We start from the raw sequence: 23,059 nt of genomic DNA, 5'->3' as shown, positions 1-23,059 counted from the left end.
AGGAACTATAAATTACGTAAAGATAAACTATGTCAGCAGCAATAGATTCAAGGTGGTATACTGAGAGTACTTCAAGGAATTAGACACAAACTCTGCTAAATTTCAAGAGGAGATAATCACTTAAATATCCTTCCCCATGTGAAAATACAAACTTTTAACAGTCTCTTTTCTCTTCCTAATTGATGGACCTGGACGTCTACTGACTAATGCAATGAATTAATATAACTCATTAATTTAACCCAGCCAAGGCGGCTAAAAAAATATAGAAGCCTGCTCTTAATTACTCACAAAAGAGAAAAAGAAAGATTTCCAATTCATACATACCACTGATTGGGCCGATGGAATTACTCATAGCGTATCGCAGAATCTGCTCATCTCGGTTATACAGGACAAACACACTGTCCACTGAGAGCTGCTGAGTAGCAGAAGCAGCATGGTGAGAGTCATCATGAATGCATTCATCAAATGAGATGGTCTGTCGCCACTGATAGGCACCTGTGTACGTGGAAGCAACCCCATCCCGTTCTGGCTCTGTCACTGTGTACTCCCTGGTGGATGATGAAGTGATCACTGCAACACGGCAACAAACACGCTGATCAGAACAGAGAGCAAAAATACTCTGCCCAACGCTATCTGTAGACTTTGGATACAGGGTAGTGCAAATAAAAATTTTGAAGGCAAGCAGCTATGAAAGTGGATGTATTGCCATGCAAAGGAATAGGCACTTGACTAGGCTTGCTCTTTTCTCATGATATCACAGCCTTGAGGAATGAGTCGTATAATTTATCTTGACATATTTTAAAAATTTAACTTTACTTTGTGGGTTACCAGGTAAAGAAAGGAAAATTCAACTCAAGAAACTCAGAGGATTCTTTAAATGAATTTACATAATGGATCTATAAGCTAGGAAGGACAAGAGCCACCTTGCCAGCACCAAACTACACCCATTTTTAGTTCACTGTTGTCTATTGGCCTTGGATTTTGACAGAGTCCTGAAGAAGATGCATGTTTGAGAGCTCCCGTATGCTTCACAACAGTTTTCTATATTGTGAAAATTTGACAAAAACTCTTCAAAGCAGATCTGAGCTTGTGGATCCTCCCAGCAACAGAAAGCTCCTCAGAACTCCACTATTCCTCATTTGGACACCGTAACACACTTGTATCAATCCAGTTGATACAGTTGGCAAAAGCTAGACTTCTGCTAAGTAATGGTCTGTCAGATATGCCATAGGAGAGCAGAAGAATAACTATTTGAGTACTGGTAAATTAAATCCAGACTGAAGGATGCCTTCTTCCAGCCCTTGACTTTTCCTCCATGGAGACAGCATTTCTGCCAAGAAGGGATGTGTTCTACAGAGCACATGCTGCTCAAACTCCTCCAAAACTCTGAAGTTGTTCAGCACGAAGCCGAAGCTTCCTGCTGCCTTCAGCTCCTCCTCCTCACAGTCCATAAGGACAGGCAAAGCAGCAAGAGGGGTTCATCGCTGGCTACCAAAGCCAGACATTAGCAGATATAAGGCAGTGATGATGCACCTACACCATTTTCAGCTATCATGTACTTTCTCCAGTATTCATGTGCACCTGAGTGCACCACAGGCTGCTTCCTCTTCATTGCTCTTTGGCAACTGGGCTGGCTGGCAGCAACACTCCAACCACACTTGGGTTTTGCTGTGTTGAAATACCCATAATTTTATCCAGGAAAAGGAAAGCAAAAGAAGGGAGATTCCCCTGTAAATAGTGAAATGAAGAATGGCTCTCTTACCAAATCTCAGAGTCTGAGATAAGGAAGAGAGAGAGGAGAGAGAAATACTGATAAGGGAATTAAGATGCTCCTAATTTTCCAGTCAGTTGTTCAAATTCAGCTCAAATAGTACTGACAAATGCTTGTTACTAACACAAGGCACAGTCACTGCAATGCAGTTTACGTGACACATACTGGTAAATAACTGGTTTGCACAGTCTCATCGGGCAAGACCAAAGCCCACTTGACATTACCACAAAAAGGTATACACCAGTACAGCTCTTACTGAAGAGCCGTGGATCCTACAAAAAGCTTTGCAACTCATACGACTGCCAGTAGCAGTGTGAAAATAAGACCAATGAAAAGGGAAATCAAGAGTGTTTTGCAAACATCAGTTCAGAGAAAGTAAAACTCACTTTTTTTTTTTTTTTTCAATAAAAAGATTAGAAATATTTGCATTGTCCCACAAAAATCTACCTTTTTGGGGGACTTGTTCCTAAGAGGCAAAAAGCAACTTTCTAGAAATCAAAGGGTCCTAAGTACACTTGCTAAGAAGGGAATAAAATAAAGTTTTTCAGATTGTCTTACTCTCTGCTGAGAACTGTGCACTTTGTTATCATTTTGTTCTTGAGGAACCTTACCAGAACTAGAAGTGTGATAGAGTTCAGTGTATGGTTCTATGTGGACTGATGCGCCAGATGGGATCTCAGGTATTCTGCCTTCCATTTCTGTGCTGATGGTAAGGTGACCATGCTCGTCGATTCCACTAAATTTCTGCTTTATAACCAGCTTCTCATTGTTGCCAAGAAAAGTTACTTCAGTTTGCCGTGTAAACTCGCCACCTGAAGAAACATTAGTTAAACCATTTAATAGTGATTTCTGAATCCTTCTATTCGAAGCATTGCTTCTAGTAGATAAAATATAAATTACTACTTTCTGCAAGCTTTGATGCAGCATAACTGCTGATGTTTTGGGTTTCTACAGAAATAACTTTCAGAGGTATACTGATAATATCCTTGGATAATGCAAGGAAACTATCTTTTCTTAAGCACTGAATACACTAAATTGCAAGTAAGCCTGAAGAAGCAGGTTTTTTTACATTAAAAAAGAAGTTCCAACAAAGCTAATAATAGTAGGCCTTATCCTACCAGTTAAAATGGCAAAACCTCCATACAGTGAGTTATAAAAAAAAAAAATGAAAAAAATCCAGCACATCTGTTTCCAAATCAAAACCAAGTGAAATGTATGTTGTAAATTCCAGAACAAACTTCAAACACACCAAATCCAAGAAAACCCCCAAACAAAAAGTTATATTCAACTCAATTCATAGTACAGGGCTGTAAAGGATAAAATTTTAAAAAGAAACACATGTTCTCCTAGAACAGATTGAATCTACAGCTTGAATTCATGTGCACAACCAACCAAATTTGGCCTCCAACTCTTATGAAAAGCTGTAATTGTGAACTGGGGTTTCCCTCAAATAAGTTAACAGAACCATTTGCATCTCATGTAGGAATTGCTTCTGTTAAGAATTTCAGACCTTCAACAGGTCAGATTTTAATTTCTGTTTTGCTCTGTTGGTACAATCAGGCAATTAACGTTAGACCTCTTGTAGACGTAGGGGCAGCTTTTTTCAGTACCTCTGTACACTCTTAGTACCAAAAATCAGATCCTTTTTAATAATCTCTTCCTTGCACAGGAACTGGCCAAGCCATTCTTCTTTTTAACAGACTTATGTGCTTGTGCACCAATGGTAAATTAAAAAGCCCGATACCTACACATTGTAAACAAGAAAACTGATGAGAAGTTTGATTATGAAGCAATCCATTTGCAGCTCAGAATAAACATGTTTTCATCCTATATTGCTTCTGAATACACATTTCTCTCAAGAGAGAGGAAAGCATAACACAGTTTTTGAACAGTATTTTAATGTAGAAGTTACCAGTAACACTGAATCCATTTTTATATCCTTGCTGTTCCACAGCAAACATCCATCCTATGATACCTCCAATAGAGGCAAGAGGCAGTAAAGAATACCCCAAAGTCTCTGGGATTGTGCTGATAGCAGTGTAGGCACGCCCTTGGTTCATCACTACGTAGGAGTGGAGATCAGTGTTCTCAAATGTAACTGGAACGGGGTTGTTTCCTACAAAGATTCTTCCTTTGACCTTCCCATTGACTCTCTGAGGAGAACCTGGCAAATCAATGCAATACATCAGAACAAAACGACAGTTCACACATACTCTCCAAGGAACGGTGTTCAGAGCGTTCACTGTGTTCAAAGATATTAGTGTTGAAACAAATGGCAAACAAATGCTCACAGAATTAAACATACAGGAAACTGCCTACAAACAGTGTGTTAATTTGCTTATGTACATAGGTGCATGCGTGTGTGCGTGTGTGTGCGGGTTGTCACTATACAGATGACGAAGTGGCCAAAATTCCCTGAAGAGATGCCCTTTATCCCAATTAACAATTTTGTTTGCAAGGATCACTCCATAAACAGACTAAGCTGTTACAGCTGCTCTGACACTAAGTGGCGTACAAAAACTTCTTTTGAAGATCACGCTTCATATCAATACCTACTGAATGTAAATTTGTACATACCCTATTAGGAGGCGAACACCATTAGGTGTTAGCATAATTGACCTATTATTCTAACCTATTCTATCTCCATTATCATTAGATCCTTCTTTTCTTTCTCTGGAAAACTCAATTTTATGAACTGAAAGCTAAGTAGTAGGTTTTGCTTTCCTGCCTCATAAAACACAAAGTCTGCAGCCAGCTATTTTAGTTGTTGAAATGCATCTATACTCTGAGTCAAATCACTATGAGGATTACGACTGTATACATAAGAAATTCCTTTATGGATTTTACACAGGAACAAAGTTTAAACAGGTATCTAACAAAAACCTGGCAGATTAGCCCTTTACTAAAGAAGCTTAAGAGTCAGACAAAGAGGAGCCATGCTCTTTCGTTTGATGATCAAAGTTAACTTGCTCATCCCCTTTGAACTGTCCATTTCTAGAGTGGGGACCACATCAGATTATAACACCTTGGAACTTCACAACTAATTCTAGAAATAAACACTGGATGTTATGCTATCTATTAAATTATGTCAGTTATGTAAGAGTTTATTTTTTCTAGAAAGTAATGTTAAAATGCATAATGCATATAATTGACCATATAAAATAATTTCCTTTGTTCAAAAAAGCCCTACCATTTTAGAAAGTATAGCTCACTTCTTAAAGTACCTTTCAATATATCTCAGTGATAAGTCTTTCAAGAGGTATTTAACCATGTCTTTTTCAGTATTGAAAACAGATCACCTCATTCAAGAATGCCATGTGCAATTACTGCATAGGTACCTAATTTTCAAAAAAGTTACCTTCTGCTACACATTGTCTGCCATTTCCTTTGTAACCAGCAATACAACTGCAACAAAATCCATTGGGATAATCTTTGCAAATAGCATGAACAGAGCACTGGTGGCGGTTGTTAGCGCACGTCTGTTGGACATCTGTGTGGTAGCGAAACACTGTAGAATATAAGACCAGACATTCATACTTCATGTAATTACTATCGTATTCACATATCCCTGGTTTAGTTTAAAAATATCTCTACACTAACTTGATCAGTTTTTTTCATTTTATCTTTAAGGAAAACAAACAATTACAATTTATTTTTGCTAACCTTGCAATAAGCAAGTAACAGTCTACTATTTTGCAGAAAATATCAGGGCTTCAGGTGTTAGAAAACGGTTTCATTCTATTGGCTTCAGCAGATCTGTATTAATGCATATCAGTTAAACAGTCTTGGCGAAACTAAATACACAATAATTTTGACCTGTCCTTGTTTGCAAACCAAAGCAGAAAGGAACCTTTCCAACCTCAGAACAAGACACATCAGTACGGTACCCAGGACAGTGCATCAACTGATGCACCCTGTAATCCTAATTGTCCTAAGCTATTATTTCATGGAGATAGCAATTCTCACACCTGCTTCAAGAAACAGCATTTGGGCAATCAGTCACACTGTTCTCCATTTTCTACAGACACTTCCTCAGAATTGCTAATCCCACCCTTGTAAAACTTCAGGCCATGAAACCCTAGCCAACAATTTTTGCAATTACTATTCCCAACCTTCGTTAAATCACCTGTATTCAGTAACACATCCATGAAAGGAAATAAGCTAGGTTTCAGTAGAACTGATCATAATATCCTTACCAGGAACAACCACTTAAAGCAGCTATATTAAACTTAAGATCATACCTTTAACAAGAGTTCTGGGCAAAAGAGGAGGGAAGATCAGTTGCTGCTAAGAATGCATCAGCTTTAGGAATACAACTATCCCTATAGGAAGCTCTCCTTAGGAGAGATTCAGGATCCACAGACACACTGCAAATGTACTCTCCTGTGAGCTTGACTGGGACACTAGTTTACTAGACTGGCAAGATTTGAATCTGAGGTGACATCCAAGTTAACTACCTCAATGAATAATACAAACTTATTAAATCTGTCCAGACTTTCAGATATGAATGTAGTGAGAAGGAAACAGATTATTCTTTCAGCAGTTCAATTCCTTGCACATCTCTGGTTTTTTTGCAGCCTATCCATCTTAGAAGTACCCAAGCTGTACAAAAGACCTTACCTATACCAGTTTCATCAAATTCTTCTACATCTATGACTTGGGGTTGCTGTGGGGGGAACTGCTGGACCTGGAACTGGCGAGGTGGAGCTTTTGCTGTCGGGAAATCTTGATGACTATAAAAAGACTCAGTCGAAGGTGTTCCTGTTACATCCTGGTATGAAGTCAGGAAGTCTTCTGCAGCTAGCTGAGGAACACTATATGTAACGTGGTGCTGATCCTCTTCTGTGCTGTCTGTACTGCTGGTGACATACTGCTGTCTTATTTCAGTGGAGCCATAGTCTGACATAAATGGTTTTGAAGTCATCTCCTGGTCTTGTTCATTGGACTCTAGGCTCTCCAAAACATCGCTGATCTTGGCAGGCACAATACTGTCAGATGAGCTACCAATCTCGAACACCCAGACACCTTGTTTCCCAGCATTGCTGCTTCTATCAAAAAGAAGCATATGCCAAATCAAAATGATCAAGCACAAGTTGTGTGGTATTTCTAGCCTACACAAAATGTTATCCTTCACCGAGAAATATCAGGACAGAACTGTCAAATTACCTTATCTACATTCTTATCTACAGGTACAGTTTATTCAGCTATAAAACACCCCTGACAGTTTTGATAGCATTTTTTCCTCCACACCCAGAGCTCTCTTTTTAATATTTTATAGCCACCTTGTCTCCAAAGTGATGGGAACAGAAGGAGATACTTGGGCCACAAAGATCTTGCTAACACTTACTAAAACCTTCTAATTCATTCCCTTCCCTTCTTCTTTCAAAAAAAAGACTGCCCAGGGTAGACTATAAAGAGTTAAAGTCTTAAGTGATCCTATAATTAGAAGGGCTAAGGGTAACAGCAGCTCCTACCAGTGACAATGGAATTATGGACTTTTGACAAATTAGACCGAAGTCCTCATATTCCTCAAGAGGGTGGATATTTATCAGTGGCAGACTTTGCAATTTCTTATGCAATGGCTAATAGGATCTTATTATTTCTCATTAACTCATGTTACAATTAAGAAAAACATGGAACTCCTTGATGTTTTCTTGAGGAGTTTAAACAAAAAAGCATACTTGTGCAGGTTTCTAATGCTGTCTTCATCATTAGCAATGACATTGTAGGATCCTGGCTTTTCCCAAAAGTAGTAGTTTGTAGAGGCTTGACTAAAGCCAACCATAGCAGGAATCTTTCCATCATCATTCTTGGAGTATGTACTATAGAACTGCAAACTATCTTCTGGATAAAGGAAAATAGCATAGGAACTGGAGTCAGAAGAGGCTAAAACAGCCTGGAATGTGTTTCTCTGTGGAAAAAATTTAACATCCATTTACTCATGGAAAAATAGTCAAGATAGACAACAGAATAACATTATTTAAAACACAAAGTCAAAATCAGAATTTCCATCACACGCAATGTATCATGTACTTGCTAGGAGAAATCAGTATTACACAAACTTATGTTTTGCTAAGGCAGTTTTAGCTTTAGCATGCATAAACATTAAAAAGAAAGCATTATCAAAGTTAAGTTAAATCTGTTAGGAAATAGCCAGAGAGGTTGTCTAAAACATTGCAAATCTAAGTTGTGTAACATGCATAGGATGTTATATCATCTCCTTAAAATAGAGTGATGTGCTAGACTCAATAGAAAAATTCTGTAAACAATATTTAAAGAAGAGTTCAAGTTTCATGTTGCTGCAAGTGTCTTTTCCTGTAGGAACACTCCTACATACTGTAGGAACCATTGAGACAGTACCTCAGACATCAGCTATTCGTGGCTACCAGAGTGCAGAATCATTACTGTGAACACAACGGTTGTGTCAATTTAGGCACAAGAAATTAATCTTTGACAAAATAAGATTTGCTAAGTTGTGGTAATGTTCTCAACTTTATATGTTGTGAGCAGGCTTATCAGCTGGGATAATTACAGTGCATAAAGTTACATATCTTTGTAGGATAGTACCTAACACGGTATAAAAAGGGAAAATGGTTTTCAAGTAATAAAAAAAATAACCTCTAACTGCTTCTTCATTCAATACCAGCTGCAAAGCATGACCTTTTTGTGAATGCAATGTCATCTGTCCAAAAGGAATTCACAGTTTGAAGTTCCTATTAGTCCATAGACCTATCAGATTTTAGGTAGTTTGATGTCAAAATGACTTAAGAGCCTGTTGAAAAATGCAAGCCAACTGGATTATATTGCACAGATGGAGGGCAGGATACCCTATTATTCCAGTTATTACCACATCACACTTAACATTCAAAGTAAGACTTGTCAGGGAATACAAAGAAATATGCAGATTCAAGCATTTTCTTTTGAATGAATAAAATACTGTAAAATAAAAATCAAGTAAAAATTCTGGAAATTCCTATTTTGCTACAGCCTTTTCAACAACAAAATACATTCTTAACTGTACAGGATTCATTTAAACACAAAGGAATTCAAGCCTTCAAAACAACAGTTTACGGTGTTACACTTCAGCTGAACATGTGTCCAACATGTCTTAAAGCCCACCTTTTCTTCCAAAGCATGATCTTCCCGTGCCCGGTAAGGAGCCACAAGCTTCCAGGTGACAACAACAACACTGCTGGGATCAAAAGTAGTCTCAGGAAAACCTCTTTTGATATAGTCTGATGCAAGTTGCAAGACATCTGAGGATGAATCTTCTCTGTAATACACATTTCCACGTCCATCTGTTGTGTCCAGGTCAGCCATAAAGGGAGCAATAGCCCCAAAACTTACTGGGAATTGACCAAGATATTTTTCTTCACTTGAAGGTTCATTCACTGCAATAATCCCATTAGTGGTAACCTAATAAAAAGGTGGAAATTACAAGATGGATACTGTTCATACGGCTGTCTCCCACACCTATGTGATCTAGATCACAATATTTTCATTGCATTTCCAAAAGAAATTGAGTCAAAAGTCAATCTTGTATTTGTAAAGTAACTAATTTTTTTCAAGTTTTTGTTTTGTATCCCATGTCGGGAGTCCTGGGATTTCAGTTGCCAAAACCCAGAGGACTACTTTACAGAGAGACCAACCTTTTTTCCCTAGATAAAGACTTTAGCTATTTAATTTTCAGACACTTGTTGCCTCTTCTAACAAAGATACACGTAACCACCACATTTCATGAGTTTCCAAGTCTTTCTCAGACCAAGAACCAGCACAACCCCTCTGTAAGTCTGTCAAGAATTGTGTACAGACCGTCCCAGATGACCAAAAGCTCTTGTCGCTTTTAGCTGTTGCTCTCCTGAAGAGCAGTTTTACAACTGCACGACTGGGGATGGTAAGGATGAAGAAAGTATTTGCAATAGTTACCTTTTTTGGTTAACCAGCAAGCTAGACTCTTACCTGGTGTAAAGCAGAGCAGACTACAGAGAAGCTGTATCAAAGTCATAGCATACCCCTGGGAATCTGGACTTCTACCAGGAAGACAGAGGAGGATGCTTAACCTGGATGGTTTAGAAAGCTGCCCATTCCTAAGAAAGTCTGATGTTGATGAAAAAAAAAAAAAATCCAGAGGGAAAGGAGAAACGGAACAGCTCTGTCTTGTCCCCCCCCCCCACATAAGTTATGACACAACAGGCTATGTCATCCCCACGAAAACTTGGTTAGGGAGTCAGGACTCAAACAGGTCAGCAGGGTCAGCAGAGCTTTCCTTGCTACTACAGCACTGCCTCAGAAGCTGATACAATTTCTGAGCAAAGAACTAATCTACACATAGATGCCCACCCAAAAAACTGCTCCATGCTTAAATCTTGTAATAGTTTGCGTGGAAGTCTGGGAAAATGTACAGATTTCTCTCTGCCTGGCCAGGACTGCTCTAATTTTCACTTCACTTCACTACAATCATCCTCACCATCCTCCTAGGAATTTCTCTGCTACTGTGCAAGGTTGACTGCAACAAGCTGCTGCTCACTCTTAAGATACAGAGTGAGCACAGCTCCTATACCAGAGGCTATAGAGGCTAGGAGACAGGATTTCTAAAGCAGATAGAGGCCACCCTGTAAATTCCCTTACAACAGACCTATGGAAAACTGGCTTTATTACTTGGAGGGGGAAAAAAAAAAAAAAAAAAAGGCAAAAAAAAGCGCATTAACTTATACAAGTGAAACTCTTGGTCTGAAAATGCATACCTACTGGCTCAATGAGATTTAACTGGTCAGTGAGATGATGACTTGTGGCCAACAACCTCTAACTAAAAATGAAATAAATACATACATATATATAGGTAGATGCTAGGGCATGTCCAAGTATGACAGCCAAACTCCCTTGGCACACCAGAGCTGACTCTCACACACACAGAAGCAGCAAGACTACAGGTGTCAGGCCTTGAGGCAGTGCATAAACTGCTCACACACAGTTTTTTGTCTTCCAGATGTGTATGGCACTGTATGAATCAGCCACATACAAATGTATTTCCAAGTGTTTGACTACCTAATAACAGAACACATCTGACTACCTGCAGGCAGCCAGGCACTCACCACTCTAGAGCTGCTGCCACACACGCAGATGACTCAGAAAGGGACAGAAGTCCCAAAGCTGGCACCACAAGCTATGAAACTAAAACTGCAGTCTCCCACAGACTTATCTCACTCACAGGGATTCTTGCGAACAGAAGAAGAACAAACTGCTGCTGGATCTTTTCACACGGTCAAGACGTTCACAACATTATGCAATCTTTATGAATGCTTGGAAGAGGGTCAGAACATCCACCGTGACTCAGACTGCAAGGCCATCTAACCCAGTAGCCTGTCCCCAGCCGTACCTGCTAGCTTACGGATTCAGCAGAACAAAAGAAGGACGTGCAGGTACTCCTCCAACCAGCCTCCGACCACATTCAGCTCAAGGGGATTCCCTGTGGTTTGACTGTTTATTCATCTTCAGTGGATCTCCTTCATGTATTTGTTAAGTCTTCCCTTCAACACATATAAACCTTACGCATCCACAAAATCCCTTAAAAAGGAATTCCACAAATCTGTGACTCATACCCTGACGTCTCTCCTACTTCTGTTTGTTTTCGGTCTGGCTCCCGGCTTCATTTGATGGCCCCTAGTTTTTGTATTGGGACATACAGTCAAATCCTACCCAGTCTCTCCCTCTATGTCATTTCTGCTCCAGAATGAAGACCCCCAGCCTATTCACACACTTTCTGTACAAGAGCTGTTCCCCACCTCTGATCATTCTCATGGTCTCCAAATTTTTCTTCCCCTTTTCTACCATACACATTTGGAAAAAAGGAGGCCGGTACTACATATATTCTTCAAGACACAGGCTGTGCAAGCCTGTCAGGGATGTTGGCTACATATGTCTTGGCAGCATCCTTTAGAATCTGGACCACCAGTGCTACTACTACATATAGCAAATCAAAAAAAGTGTAGTACAGGAACTCCTGCTACAACTCACCCCTTCATATACAGCACACACCTATACCTTGAACCCTCCGTTGGCTACCCGGGGGGTCAGAGCATGCCCCCTGCCACAGGTTAGTGGTCAGTCAGCTTGGTATATAACTGTATAATAGTTAGCATAAATCGTTAGCTAAACTTAGCCAATAGTTCACACAATATATCAGAATTTACTTTAAAAATGGCTTGACATATGCTGACTGTATAATTTCATTAGCTGCTACAGTGAAAAATACTAAAAAAGTTAAGATCATGTAAAAATGGGAAGTTGGCTTTATGCATGAACAGTATATCTAAGGTATATAAGCAGTATATAATCTGCACAAGCATGATGGGAATGCAGGTTGTGTTAGAAAGGGGGAGGAGAAGCTGAATATTGTGATCATTTTTCCTCTAATCTTTTGTAACTTAACAGTGGCCACAGATCCTAAGATGAAGTATGAATTTTAGGAATATAGAACTAAAGACAGCATGGGTTACCCCAGTCTAGACCCTGCAATTGCAGGCAGACATGCAACAGAGATCTAGGCCAGAAAGTTGCACAGAATTTCTGCAACATCTGTACACTAAAAAATACCTTGTATCCCTGTAAAAAAAGCTAAAACTTACCCTAAAAATTAAAAGCCAGCAATTATACTACACCACTGGAAGACAGTAGGGAAGGTGGTGGGCATTACAGTCTGCTTGCTAAGACATTTTAGCAAGGAGATGCACTCCATCTTTAAAGTAAGAAAGTTAGAGTAAATTAAAAGTTTTTCCCTTCCTTCTCCTTGCTTACGCTTTTTGTACACAAGCACCCCTACTCCCACTCTAAATCCTCTTGTGAGAGATGACTGGTGTTTGAAGTATTTTAAACAAATTCCATGCTCTTCATCAGATTTGGTGTGTGCAGACTTTGCGGCTGCATGGTCCCCCATTTATGGCAGAGATTAAAATAACATTAAAAGAAAATACAATCAGGACTAGTTAATACTACAGAACAAAGTAGAGACCAGAAGAAATGACCTAAAATTTGGTCTTCCTCTTTTCACCTATTAGGGGCATGCTTCTGACTATTCATTTCCTATCTGGCTAAAAACTTAAATGCAACAAGTAATTTTATCAAGAAGATGCAAAAATGCCAACCCCGTTTTCATTTGTTTGTAGCTCATAAATGTGACCATTCAGTTTTAAATATTAAGAGAATGTTTGGTTGCAAGTACTCTATCACCCAGAAAACATTTGCAAGCCATTAAATGAAAATAAATACACAAACTGCTCACTTTGTGAAGAGATTTTTAGTGTAGAGAAAGAACATTCATCATTAGTGAAAAAATGTTTTTAGCTTTCAGATTTAACAACACATTTATATTGAAAAAGATGGTAAATCATATCATTTAACTTTACGCTGTTCCTTTTAAGGTCACAAAGATAGGTTAAAGTGTGAACCCTAAAATAAAGAGAAGTAATTCAGGGTAAATGCAGGGTTTCATTAAAGTATCATTCCTGTCAAAAGGGAAAAAAAATAAAGGCCTCAGGTGGGCGTTGTCTAAAGACCAGCCGGACAGTACATCTTTCCTTTTAGGGTATAATACTATTTAACTTGACAGGAACTAACACAGATGTATTTTTAGCACATTAAACTTCTGGATTACACACATAGTTAACATACATTTGTGGTCTGTAGCAGGACAAATCACACACACTCTATTATAGGTCCACCCTGAAAACATAAGCGAGGAGAAGGAAGTCCAAAGTAACAAAGTACTTCTATTGAAACAAAAAGTGTATCTGTGTGTGTATAACAAAAATGAAAGTGTCAAACAAATGAGGTATTTTTCCCTGTTCAGTGACCAGGCATTTTGAGGACTTGTATATTTCTGAACAAGAAAGTTTAGAAAAATTTAATTTATTTGTATAATGAAGAGCCAGTTGACTTAGAACAGCAAAACTTTCTAGTACAAACATGACCGGCTATTAATTTAGGAAGTTAATAAAAGTAACAATTAAAAAATTGATCCAAGCTTGCCTTAAAGGACTCTGATTCTTCCCTAAAAGGAAGCAATCCCTAATCCTTTAACTTTTCCACATCAGTGAGCCCTAGTGTAAACTGAAAAAGCCTTATTAAAAGTGCGCTATTAAAAAAAAAATAGATCAGTATGGGTTAGTGATAGGATTCAATGTTATAAATCTTGCATAGGAAACCACCATGTTGAAGATTATAGTATGTGAAAGTCTGTTTCCACTTATATTAAATAAAAGTTCTCTCTTCCATCTATGAAAAAAGTTTTGTTGCCAGGGATTTTATGACAAGTTGAAACTAAACAATCATTCATTAGAACTCCTTGCCTTTTTATTCATGTGTAGAGCTAACTCAAACAACTCAGCTTCTCAAATGTTGGAAAAAATAGAGAGAGACCGCACATGAATTTTCAACTGATTGAAGGCAAAACTTGCAAAAATCAAGCACTCAAAAAATTAAGCTAAGTTTATCACACTATCCTGATGAACCATACAGAAGGATGTATTTCATCGCAACAACTCAAAATCTGATCCAGGAATTCCTTTATGTATTATAATGTATTTCTACTGATACCACATGTTAATTGTACCAGCTTGATAACATTTACTATCAACGAGCAATACTTTGGTAAATTCTGCTTACTGAGTAACATCATAGAGCTTAATAAGTACTCACTGCCAACATACAATAAAACTGTGTACTGCGAAGGTGCATTTAAGACTGCTCAATACATTTCCTTAACAGATACACTTCTCCTTTTCCTACCTCCATACAGTTTGTACTGTGCTTCTTTTTTGCAATACTTGAGGCAGATTAAATGCAAGTGAAAAGCCTCTGCATATTATGTAGACTGATACTGAAATACCATTCATTATCAGTGGTCCCATATTAAAATTGCTCATCCTTAGTACCAAGAAATCATGCTGAAAGAGCCCTGAAAGCGATTCTGGAACAGCCTCTATATGGGTATTCTTCCAGACAAAAACTAACTAGAACCATTCCTGTTTTATGGCATGGGCAAGTAATGAGATCATTAAAGAAACCTAGTGTCATTAACCAATTTACTGCTCTTTGAAAACTCTGTCCCCTTTCTGTCACTTATCTGACATGTTATCTTTGCTTCTCAGTGACTGGATACACAGTCCGCTATCTTTCAAGAATATGTCTGTGCTTCAAAAAGTGTATTTTTCACTTGGGTTGGCTAATCAGTGACCAAACTTAGAGTATGGAAGACAAGACAATGAACTAAGGGTCAAACTGAAGTCTGAACTCCACTTAGTACTTCTGAATTACTTTGTCTTTACTGCCAGCCTCTTTTAACAACACCCACTTTCCACACAGGCATAACTTGAACCCTCAGAATTTTGGATTTCACATGTGATTTCAGGATTTATCTAGGTAGGGGCAGCGTGAACAAGGAAAAATAGCACAACTTAAGTGGCAGCATTAATACAATTCAGTGTAATGCAAGCATGTTAAATCTTACGTGAATACCCATAAAACGGACCCAAGTCACGGGAACTACATCAAATTTTGAATGACTGCAGCCACATGGTGGTCTAGTTTCCCAAGCATCTCCATGTAGATTAGTGCCCAAGGTTGCATCTTAGACCCATGGTGCTAAAGCACGTTGGTTTAGCTGGACAGGGAGGCAGGTTTTAACTTGGATGAGATTAACACACTAAACGCACTGGGCCTTCCCTGCTAAGACCTTTCTAAATATGCTAGTTAGCATCTTCAACTGCCAGCCTAGATGAGGCTTCAGGTTAAAAGAGGCAATGATAAAACAGCCAGTACTGCTGCAGGGTTCTGAAGACATGCTGCCATTTTAGACATTTTTTTCTGGCTACTTTAGAGCAGCTCTGCTCCAGACAATCTGTTTTCAATCCCACCTTCACATACTAAGCACCCTTCATTAGCTATAAACGTGCACACACAACGCTGGGAAGCAGATTCTGCGATGAGGCACGCACGCGTGGCTGAGGTCTGCCTGCAGACCAAAGCCTGCAATTGCTCTGGATGTGGATTTCCCCTGCCCAAGACACCCTTCAGCAATGAACATCTGAGAGTGCCCAAGACATTTAGGGGCAGAAAGCGCTCCAGTGCTAAGAGGTGCAAATCTTGGACACGTCAGGCTGCTTGGTTAGACACTGATAGTTTCAGTTTTGTGACTTTGGCATGCTGAAGCACACAAAACATAGACCACGACGAGGATGTTTCCTAGCTGGCCATACACGCTATGCGGGAGCACAGAAAACGCCTGGCGATGGTGTTCACTCTGGATAACCCATTACATTCTCTCTACTATCCTAGTGTCTGTTGCATCGCCTCCAGGACAGACGGCGTGCACCGCAAAGAAGGAGCCACGGTGCGAGAAGGGCATTAACACGGCCCCGATACCCGACTGAACACAACTGGAACAATTAAGCTCTTCGGACCGACCTCTGACCGCGGCGCTCACGCAACCGGCATGCGTCGAAACCGAGCGGCACCAACCCAAACCCGGGCAGCACCACGGCAAGAGGCGGCAACCCCCGCGCCCCGGGGAGCCCCCAACAGCCTCTCCGACCCTCCGCCAGCCGGAGCGGCGCCCCGCGCCCTCCCGGCCCCGCACTCACGTAGAGGGAGCGGACGGCGGCGCCGTAGAAGCGCAGCGCCGTGCTCAGCTCCAGCGCCGCCGAGCGCGCATCGTCCGCGGGCTCCAGCTCGGCGTCGCCCCGCTCCCGGCCGTGCGGCAGCAGCGCCAGCCGCCCGGCGGGCAGCGCCAGGGCGGGCAGCGCCAGGGCCAGCAGCGCCCAGCTCGGCGCGGCGCGCATCCCGGCGGCTCCGGGCGCGGCGGCCCCCTCCCGCCGCTATAAGCGCGGGCAGCCCGGCCCGGCGGGCGGGAGCGCGGAGCCGCCGCCAATGGCTGCGCGGGGGGCGGGCGTCCGGGACCCGCCGCCCCCCCCCCCAGGCACGGCTCCGCCCGCCGCCGGGACCCCCTGGGGCCCGCTCCCACAGCCCGGAGCGGGGCGGAGCTCGCTCCCGGCTCGGGGCTTCGCCCGCCGCCTCCCTGCGAGAGCACAAGCGGCGTCAGCTGCGGGACGGGGCGGGGAACGTCTCTCGGGAGCGCGGGGCCGGCGAGACTCGAGGGCTTACGGGATCAGAGCGTGTCGCTTGTGGGGGGAGCAACTCGGGAAGCCAAATCGGTGCGGGCTTGTAGGCGCCAGACAGATGCTTTCAGAGGCATGGCTCTCTCCCAGGGCCGGCGGGGTCTCTGCGTTGGTTTGGCGACCGCGGACTCAAAGTTACTCCAGCAGCTGCAGTACCTTCCGCCAGTCCGCCAGTCCGCCAGCGGCTAACGCACTGAACCCAAGTACCGAAATCAACCTCAGACAACGACGTGAACCCCTATGCCGTCCGCTGAAATAATTCTGACACCAGGTGCCTGTTATCGGGGGGGAATGAAGAAATACACTGGAATGCGTTTCATAAATTAACACCATCAATGTCGGAGCTGCGTTTGGTTGTAAAATAAAACTAAACAAACACGGGATATCTAAATACATTCTTTCTGGCTATGTCTTCTTGTTTTATAGCCTACTTCAGCTCCCAAGAAACACTCAGAAGCAACTGAAGAATGGGTATATTTCATATACTTTTTTCCTAAAGCTTCCAAGTGAAGACAGCAGTGTTTAAAGATTAAATCTTGTCCAGTAAAGTGTACACTGTGATATTTCCACAGAATGTTTACAGCAGAAAATCACTTGAGTGGAGGCAGCTGAAATGCTACCCACATGCTTTTTTACATGGCTTTTTACTTTTCTTCAAACACCTGCTCATTTTTTTTGGTAAGAAAACATGGTAAGTTTTGGTAAGTGAAGACAGCCACTGAGACAAGTGGCACAGTGGTCTGGGAGGAAGACAGGTCTTCTCTCTGCACAATTCAGTTCTCGCTGTACTTCGACCTGCAACTTCCCTCCATATTTTCAGAGCCTGTAAGACAGTAACTTGGATTCAGGGATATCTGGCTAATCACTGCTACAAAAGCAGTCTTGGCTGGATCACCACCATATCTGAGCATAGTCATATCCACAAAGATACCTCAAGATACCCAGCTGAGATGTCTTTCTCTTCATTTGACAAATGGATACTCAAACTACACGCAGTTAAGCAAACTAACTTCTTACCCACATTAAATGCGTACACTGTAACACTACCAACTGCCTTCACCACAAAAGCATCCTCCCATTACAAGCTCCCCTCTCCAGCATAAGCCTATTTCCAAACCTGCAGAACCTAAAGGCAAGATGTGCAATGTAGGAATGCAGCTCCATAGCAAAGAGAAAGCCTATATTAAACCCCATAACACCTCCAGAACTCCATATACGCATTCACAACATAAAAGTGTCATTCCTGTTAGGCTTGAAGTTTTCCATAGCCACATTTTCCCTCAGTACAAAAGTCAACCTCAACAAGAAGAAGATATAAGCACAACAAGAAGAAAACTCTGAGAGGGTAATGTTTTCCTGTCAGATCCACATCATTTCCTAGCATTATGTCCAGAATTTGAAGGATGAGGACCACTGGGAAGCCAGAAACCTACTATAGTAAATTTGAAATTTATTTGAAGGCTGAAGAGTTAAATATCTACATCTGCATGCTTAAAACACAGAGCAATAGCCATGTTATGGTAAATCCTTTGCCCATTAGTCAGTATACTGTGATTGTTTAGTCTGTTTTTTACCTCAAGAGGATTGCAGTGTTTCTGTTGTAGTTCAGTGAGTTTACTTTGTATGCTGCTCCCACTATAAGGAGTAACGAGAACTGTTAGTTCTAAGACTAAAAAAATATTTTCAGTTGTCCTTTCTAGCATCTTCAATAATGACCTGAAAAAGGGAAAGAAAAGCATGCTTACACATGATGCAATTAATTCAGAGAGATTAATTGCTAACATCAACCAGAATGGAGAACACAAAAGACTAGCAAGATTTAAGAAAGGAAGAAATGTATCCACATGCAAACTGGAATATCACCAGCTAACACACCATCAAGAAAAATCTTCCAGAACATAGCTAGTAAATGTCAAGAACACCACCACCTTTTCAATGGACCATAAATCAGATATGACAGCAGTTTACAAAGCAACAGCATCCCCAGAGCAGCCACTGAGATCCTGTACAACAAATGAGCAGGTTTTATTGTGTTACAAGCAGGTAAAATGATATTTTCTAAAGGGATATAATGACACTGCTTTTCCAGAGATTGCTTGTGAGATCAGAGGTCTCACAGAAAATTCACCAGTGGAGAGAATTCAGAGTGAAACTACAAAAAAGATCAGAGGACCAGAAGGAGTGACATACAGGGAATTGTTAAAGAACCAAACACATGTACTTGGCTAAATGATAATGGGGAGGAGTTTTGATTAACGTCTTCCGTCAAAGATATGGAGTGTCTTCAAGTCAAATATCTGAAGAGTGCTACCAAACAGACGGAGGAATTATATGGGTGAGTTTGAGGAATACAGATAACTAGGAGATCAAAATAACTAAAAGAAACCATGAAACCAAGTATCAGAAAATGCTTCCTTACCATGGGGTCTATTTTCAGAAAAATCATAGATTATGCATAGTGGAAGCAGAATGACAGAAGGCTTTGAGTAGTCCACCGCTAGGTTGGTCGGATTACCAAACAACAGACCTTAAGGAATAATTCTGTATTTGATCATGGGATGAGACAGCCCAACAGATTTTTACCTGAGTTTCTATGTTCACACAGTACTAAAATAGCTCACAGGTATACATGTATTTGAAAACTTCCACTGCCTACAGGCGAGGAGATTTGGAAGAGGGGATTGCAGATACTGTGACTCTCCCGACCTTCTCAAGCTCCTCCCCAGGTTCTATTAACGGAGAAAAGGCAGTTAGTGTCCCTTTGCTGGCATGACTGGAGGAAGGAAAGCAATGACCTGGGCCCCTCATGATGATCTTCTGCTGTCCAAAGATGACAAAGCACTCTAGTGGATGGATCATCAAAGGACAGAGCAACCATGTGGTAATAAACTGGAGACAATTGAGCATTTGGGATAATGACAGGAAAGAATAGGACTGAGGTCTGCTGAGAAGGAGCATTTTTTAGAGAGACAGGGTCATGGGAATCAGAGGGTCACAAGCAAAAGCAAGGCTTGCAGGAAGATCATGGAGTGAGCATCATAAATTTAAATCACTGTCTTGGAACTTAATGTTCATTGTTCATTAGAGTGGAACACGATGAGATTCCCTCTATAACTCTAAATGAGCCTGTATCACTATGGAGGTCACAAGACTCAGGAACAACTTCCAAAAAAAAGTGTATTTCGCAGCAGAACTCTCTAGAGAAAGAGACTAATTTTGAAGCACTGTTAGCTGCTCTTGAGAAGAGATGCACATGAAGGGCAATATTGTATCTTGCCCTCTGCATTAGTGTAGGGTACAGACGACTGTAGAATCCCTTCTTTTTCTCTCATGCAAAGATCTTACAGGGCAACAAAAGGACAAGCTCCTTGGGAACTCATATCCTGTTCTGGAGAACAGCTGGGCAAGAATGGGGATGTGTTAACACTTGGCCAATGACCTGGTCAGTACAGAAGAGATACACTGCTGCCATGTAATAGTACATAGCAGTAACAGATTAGTAACTGGCTAGAGCAGGGCAAGAAACATCAGAGAAACAGTATCTCTCAGGTCCTTCCTACCGCTGGTGCTACAGCAGACTGTTTACATTTCTAGGGTTACCTTCATCTACTTCTAATATCTCATTTTTAGAACTGTTAACTATATTAATAAGGGACAGAAAAAAATTATCACAAAGTTATGCAGTGAAGTTATGCTTATGCAGAAGCGTGAACACTTTTCTTCATCCCACTTTATAATTTAGGAAAAATGAGATGGAAAATAGAACAGAAAAATATCAGCGTCCCAGAAACTGGCTAGATAAAAAAAAGCAGCCTCGCAATCCTCCCATCTGTCATACAGCCACACAAAAATGGCCACATATCTTCTTTAATATGTTATCAAAAGATGCTTCTTGTATCCTAATGCTTGTTGTCTTTCAAGAATGGAGTCTCTAATCTGGTAAGAATACTAGGAATTCTCTGTAATAACAGAGAGTTGTAATAGGGCAAGGTATATAATTAGCCTTCTATTTAAATATTCAGCACAGCACTAACTACTACACCTACTCCAAGTCAGCTACTACACCTACTCAAGTCTTACTGTTTTGTTATTATCTGAAAGTTTCAGCTTTGAGCAGCAAAAGACTCCAAGCAGACAATAATAACTGACCACGCTTTTAAAAAAAACACAGGAGACAGGAAGACAAAATGTACAACCAGTTTCTCATATATGCAAAAAACAATTACAATATGAAGGACCATTGTTTTTTAAACAATGGGAATGGGATGTGGAAAAGCAATCTGAATGGGACAGGAAGACAGATATGGAAAAGGTATCCTTTACCTCCTATCTACTCTGAGACTAAAAAAATAACTACTCTGACCCACTGATATTTTACTGTGTCAGACTTCAGAACAGAGCTAATACACACAGGGAAAATGCATCTCCTTGTAGTCTGGTGATGAAATGGTATTTAATGCATCTCAATTTAAACCATCACTTTACATTGAATGTGCACCCAAACCAAAAGCATTGCTAAATTTTGTATTCTGTTTTAGTTGGGATCCAGACTTTGACTGCAATGATTGTGAATTTCAGTTGTACACAGAACACACAAAAAAGATGTTGCACTGAGTCCCAGCAGCAAAGCTGCTAGATGACAATCAATAAGAAAAGAGAGGCCAAGCACTGGTCTGATGCTAGTGGTGGCTAGAAATTCAATAACAAATGATTACGAGAGAAGCCCAGGCTCAACTTTTCTACAAACGTTCAAAAGGGCTAACAAAATCTGAAACATTGGTACAGTCTCTCCTGTGACAGCCAAGCTACTATCTCACATCTGCTCCTCGTGCCTATAGAGCACTCAGCCTCAGGGAGCCTAGCCCTGCCTAGATTCTCTGCTTGCTAGAATCATACAACTTGCAACAATTGTTATTTCGAAAAAGAGTACATGATTTCTCAGATGAGCCTAAATAATTGTGACAATTTAGAGAAGACACTTAACTAATTTTTCCCCCATCATGACTGGATGATCTCTTTCACAAGGAAAAAGACTTATTTCTGAAGCTGATTTTCTGAAGTGGAATCCATTGCCTAAGCCAGTGAAATTCACCCAGGAGAATATACCATTACCTTGAGTAGCTGTGAGTAAACTAGAGAAACTGATTTTCATTCAGGGTAGATGATGCTGTGGTGCAGCCAAGGCCAATAATTTTTATTATTGGTTCTTACAACCTGACTGGCTAGGGGAAGAAATATTTAGTAAAGATAACATCTATTCTTATTAACTGTATGGTCTCAAAATTAGACTGTTTCATGTTTACATGTAGAGATAGTTGTGAAAGCCCTGCATAGAGGGAGAACAAAGTTCCCTATATAAGTCCATGCTTGGCCAGATTGAACACTAGGTATTAGTATTTCCTTTACTGAGGTTGCTTGTAAACATTTTTTTTTTTTGTTAGACAATGTCTACTAAGCAAGAAAATTCCTCCATCTGAAAAAAAGAAGATATAAGTGTTTCCTGACCTCTCCTGGACAACCGCTTGAAGTTAGCTAGACCAAAGCCTTTCTGCCTTGACGAATCCACTCAGCACACACCGAAGTTTCCTCCAAGTTACTGAAATTTATGTGTGAGCTTAAGATAACTTGCTAAGTGAGGTGGATGTAAGTGTGTGCTCAAAGGCTAAAATGTTTCTTCTCAAAAGCTTGCCTGAGGATGGCTGAATCATAACATTACATTCCAAGAACATCATGAACAGGCAAAATTTTGGAGTGACAATTCTACTGATCATTCCACACAAAATGCTAGTAAACATCGTTGCATGACAATTCAGTATTTTCACTGGTGTTTTTTTTTCTTTGTAAGATTTCTAGTACCTTGTTGAAATTGTAGCTATGAGGTGCTATAAATATAATCATTTTTTCTTACATTAGATATGCATAAGTTCAAGAACCTACTATACATTTTTAATCTGAAGGCCTCATTTGTGTGCTTGGAGATAAATTATGTTTAAAATATTGGACAAATGCATATAGTTGGCTGTAACACATCATGCATCTATAATGCTGAAAGAAGATTTTTCTCTCCTCTTTTTTTAAAAACTGTGTAAAAACTGTGAACTTTCCCCTGGCCTGAAAC

The 23,059-nt window shown here is 40.6% G+C and overlaps 1 protein-coding gene across 3 annotated transcripts in view; it reads right to left on the bottom strand.

Moving 5' to 3' along the window:
• Nucleotides 1–16,620, bottom strand: part of NID1 (nidogen 1) — a 46,693-nt gene extending 30,073 nt beyond the window's left edge. For all 3 annotated transcript variants that reach the window (XM_069800697.1, XM_069800698.1, XM_069800699.1), the window contains exons 1-8: nucleotides 16,408–16,620; nucleotides 8,891–9,187; nucleotides 7,453–7,682; nucleotides 6,392–6,819; nucleotides 5,130–5,279; nucleotides 3,684–3,935; nucleotides 2,383–2,583; nucleotides 325–570 (exon numbers count right to left, since the gene is read on the bottom strand). In XM_069800697.1, the coding sequence (XP_069656798.1) occupies nucleotides 325–570; nucleotides 2,383–2,583; nucleotides 3,684–3,935; nucleotides 5,130–5,279; nucleotides 6,392–6,819; nucleotides 7,453–7,682; nucleotides 8,891–9,187; nucleotides 16,408–16,605 (2,002 nt within the window). In that variant the 5' untranslated portion in view covers nucleotides 16,606–16,620. The remainder of the gene's footprint in view (nucleotides 1–324; nucleotides 571–2,382; nucleotides 2,584–3,683; nucleotides 3,936–5,129; nucleotides 5,280–6,391; nucleotides 6,820–7,452; nucleotides 7,683–8,890; nucleotides 9,188–16,407) is intronic.
• Between the last annotated feature and the right edge of the window lie 6,439 nt (nucleotides 16,621–23,059).

This window comes from Haliaeetus albicilla, chromosome 13 (assembly GCF_947461875.1).
Source record: "Haliaeetus albicilla chromosome 13, bHalAlb1.1, whole genome shotgun sequence".
Lineage (NCBI taxonomy): Eukaryota > Metazoa > Chordata > Aves > Accipitriformes > Accipitridae > Haliaeetus > Haliaeetus albicilla.
This window is presented reverse-complemented; position numbering and strand designations above follow the sequence as displayed.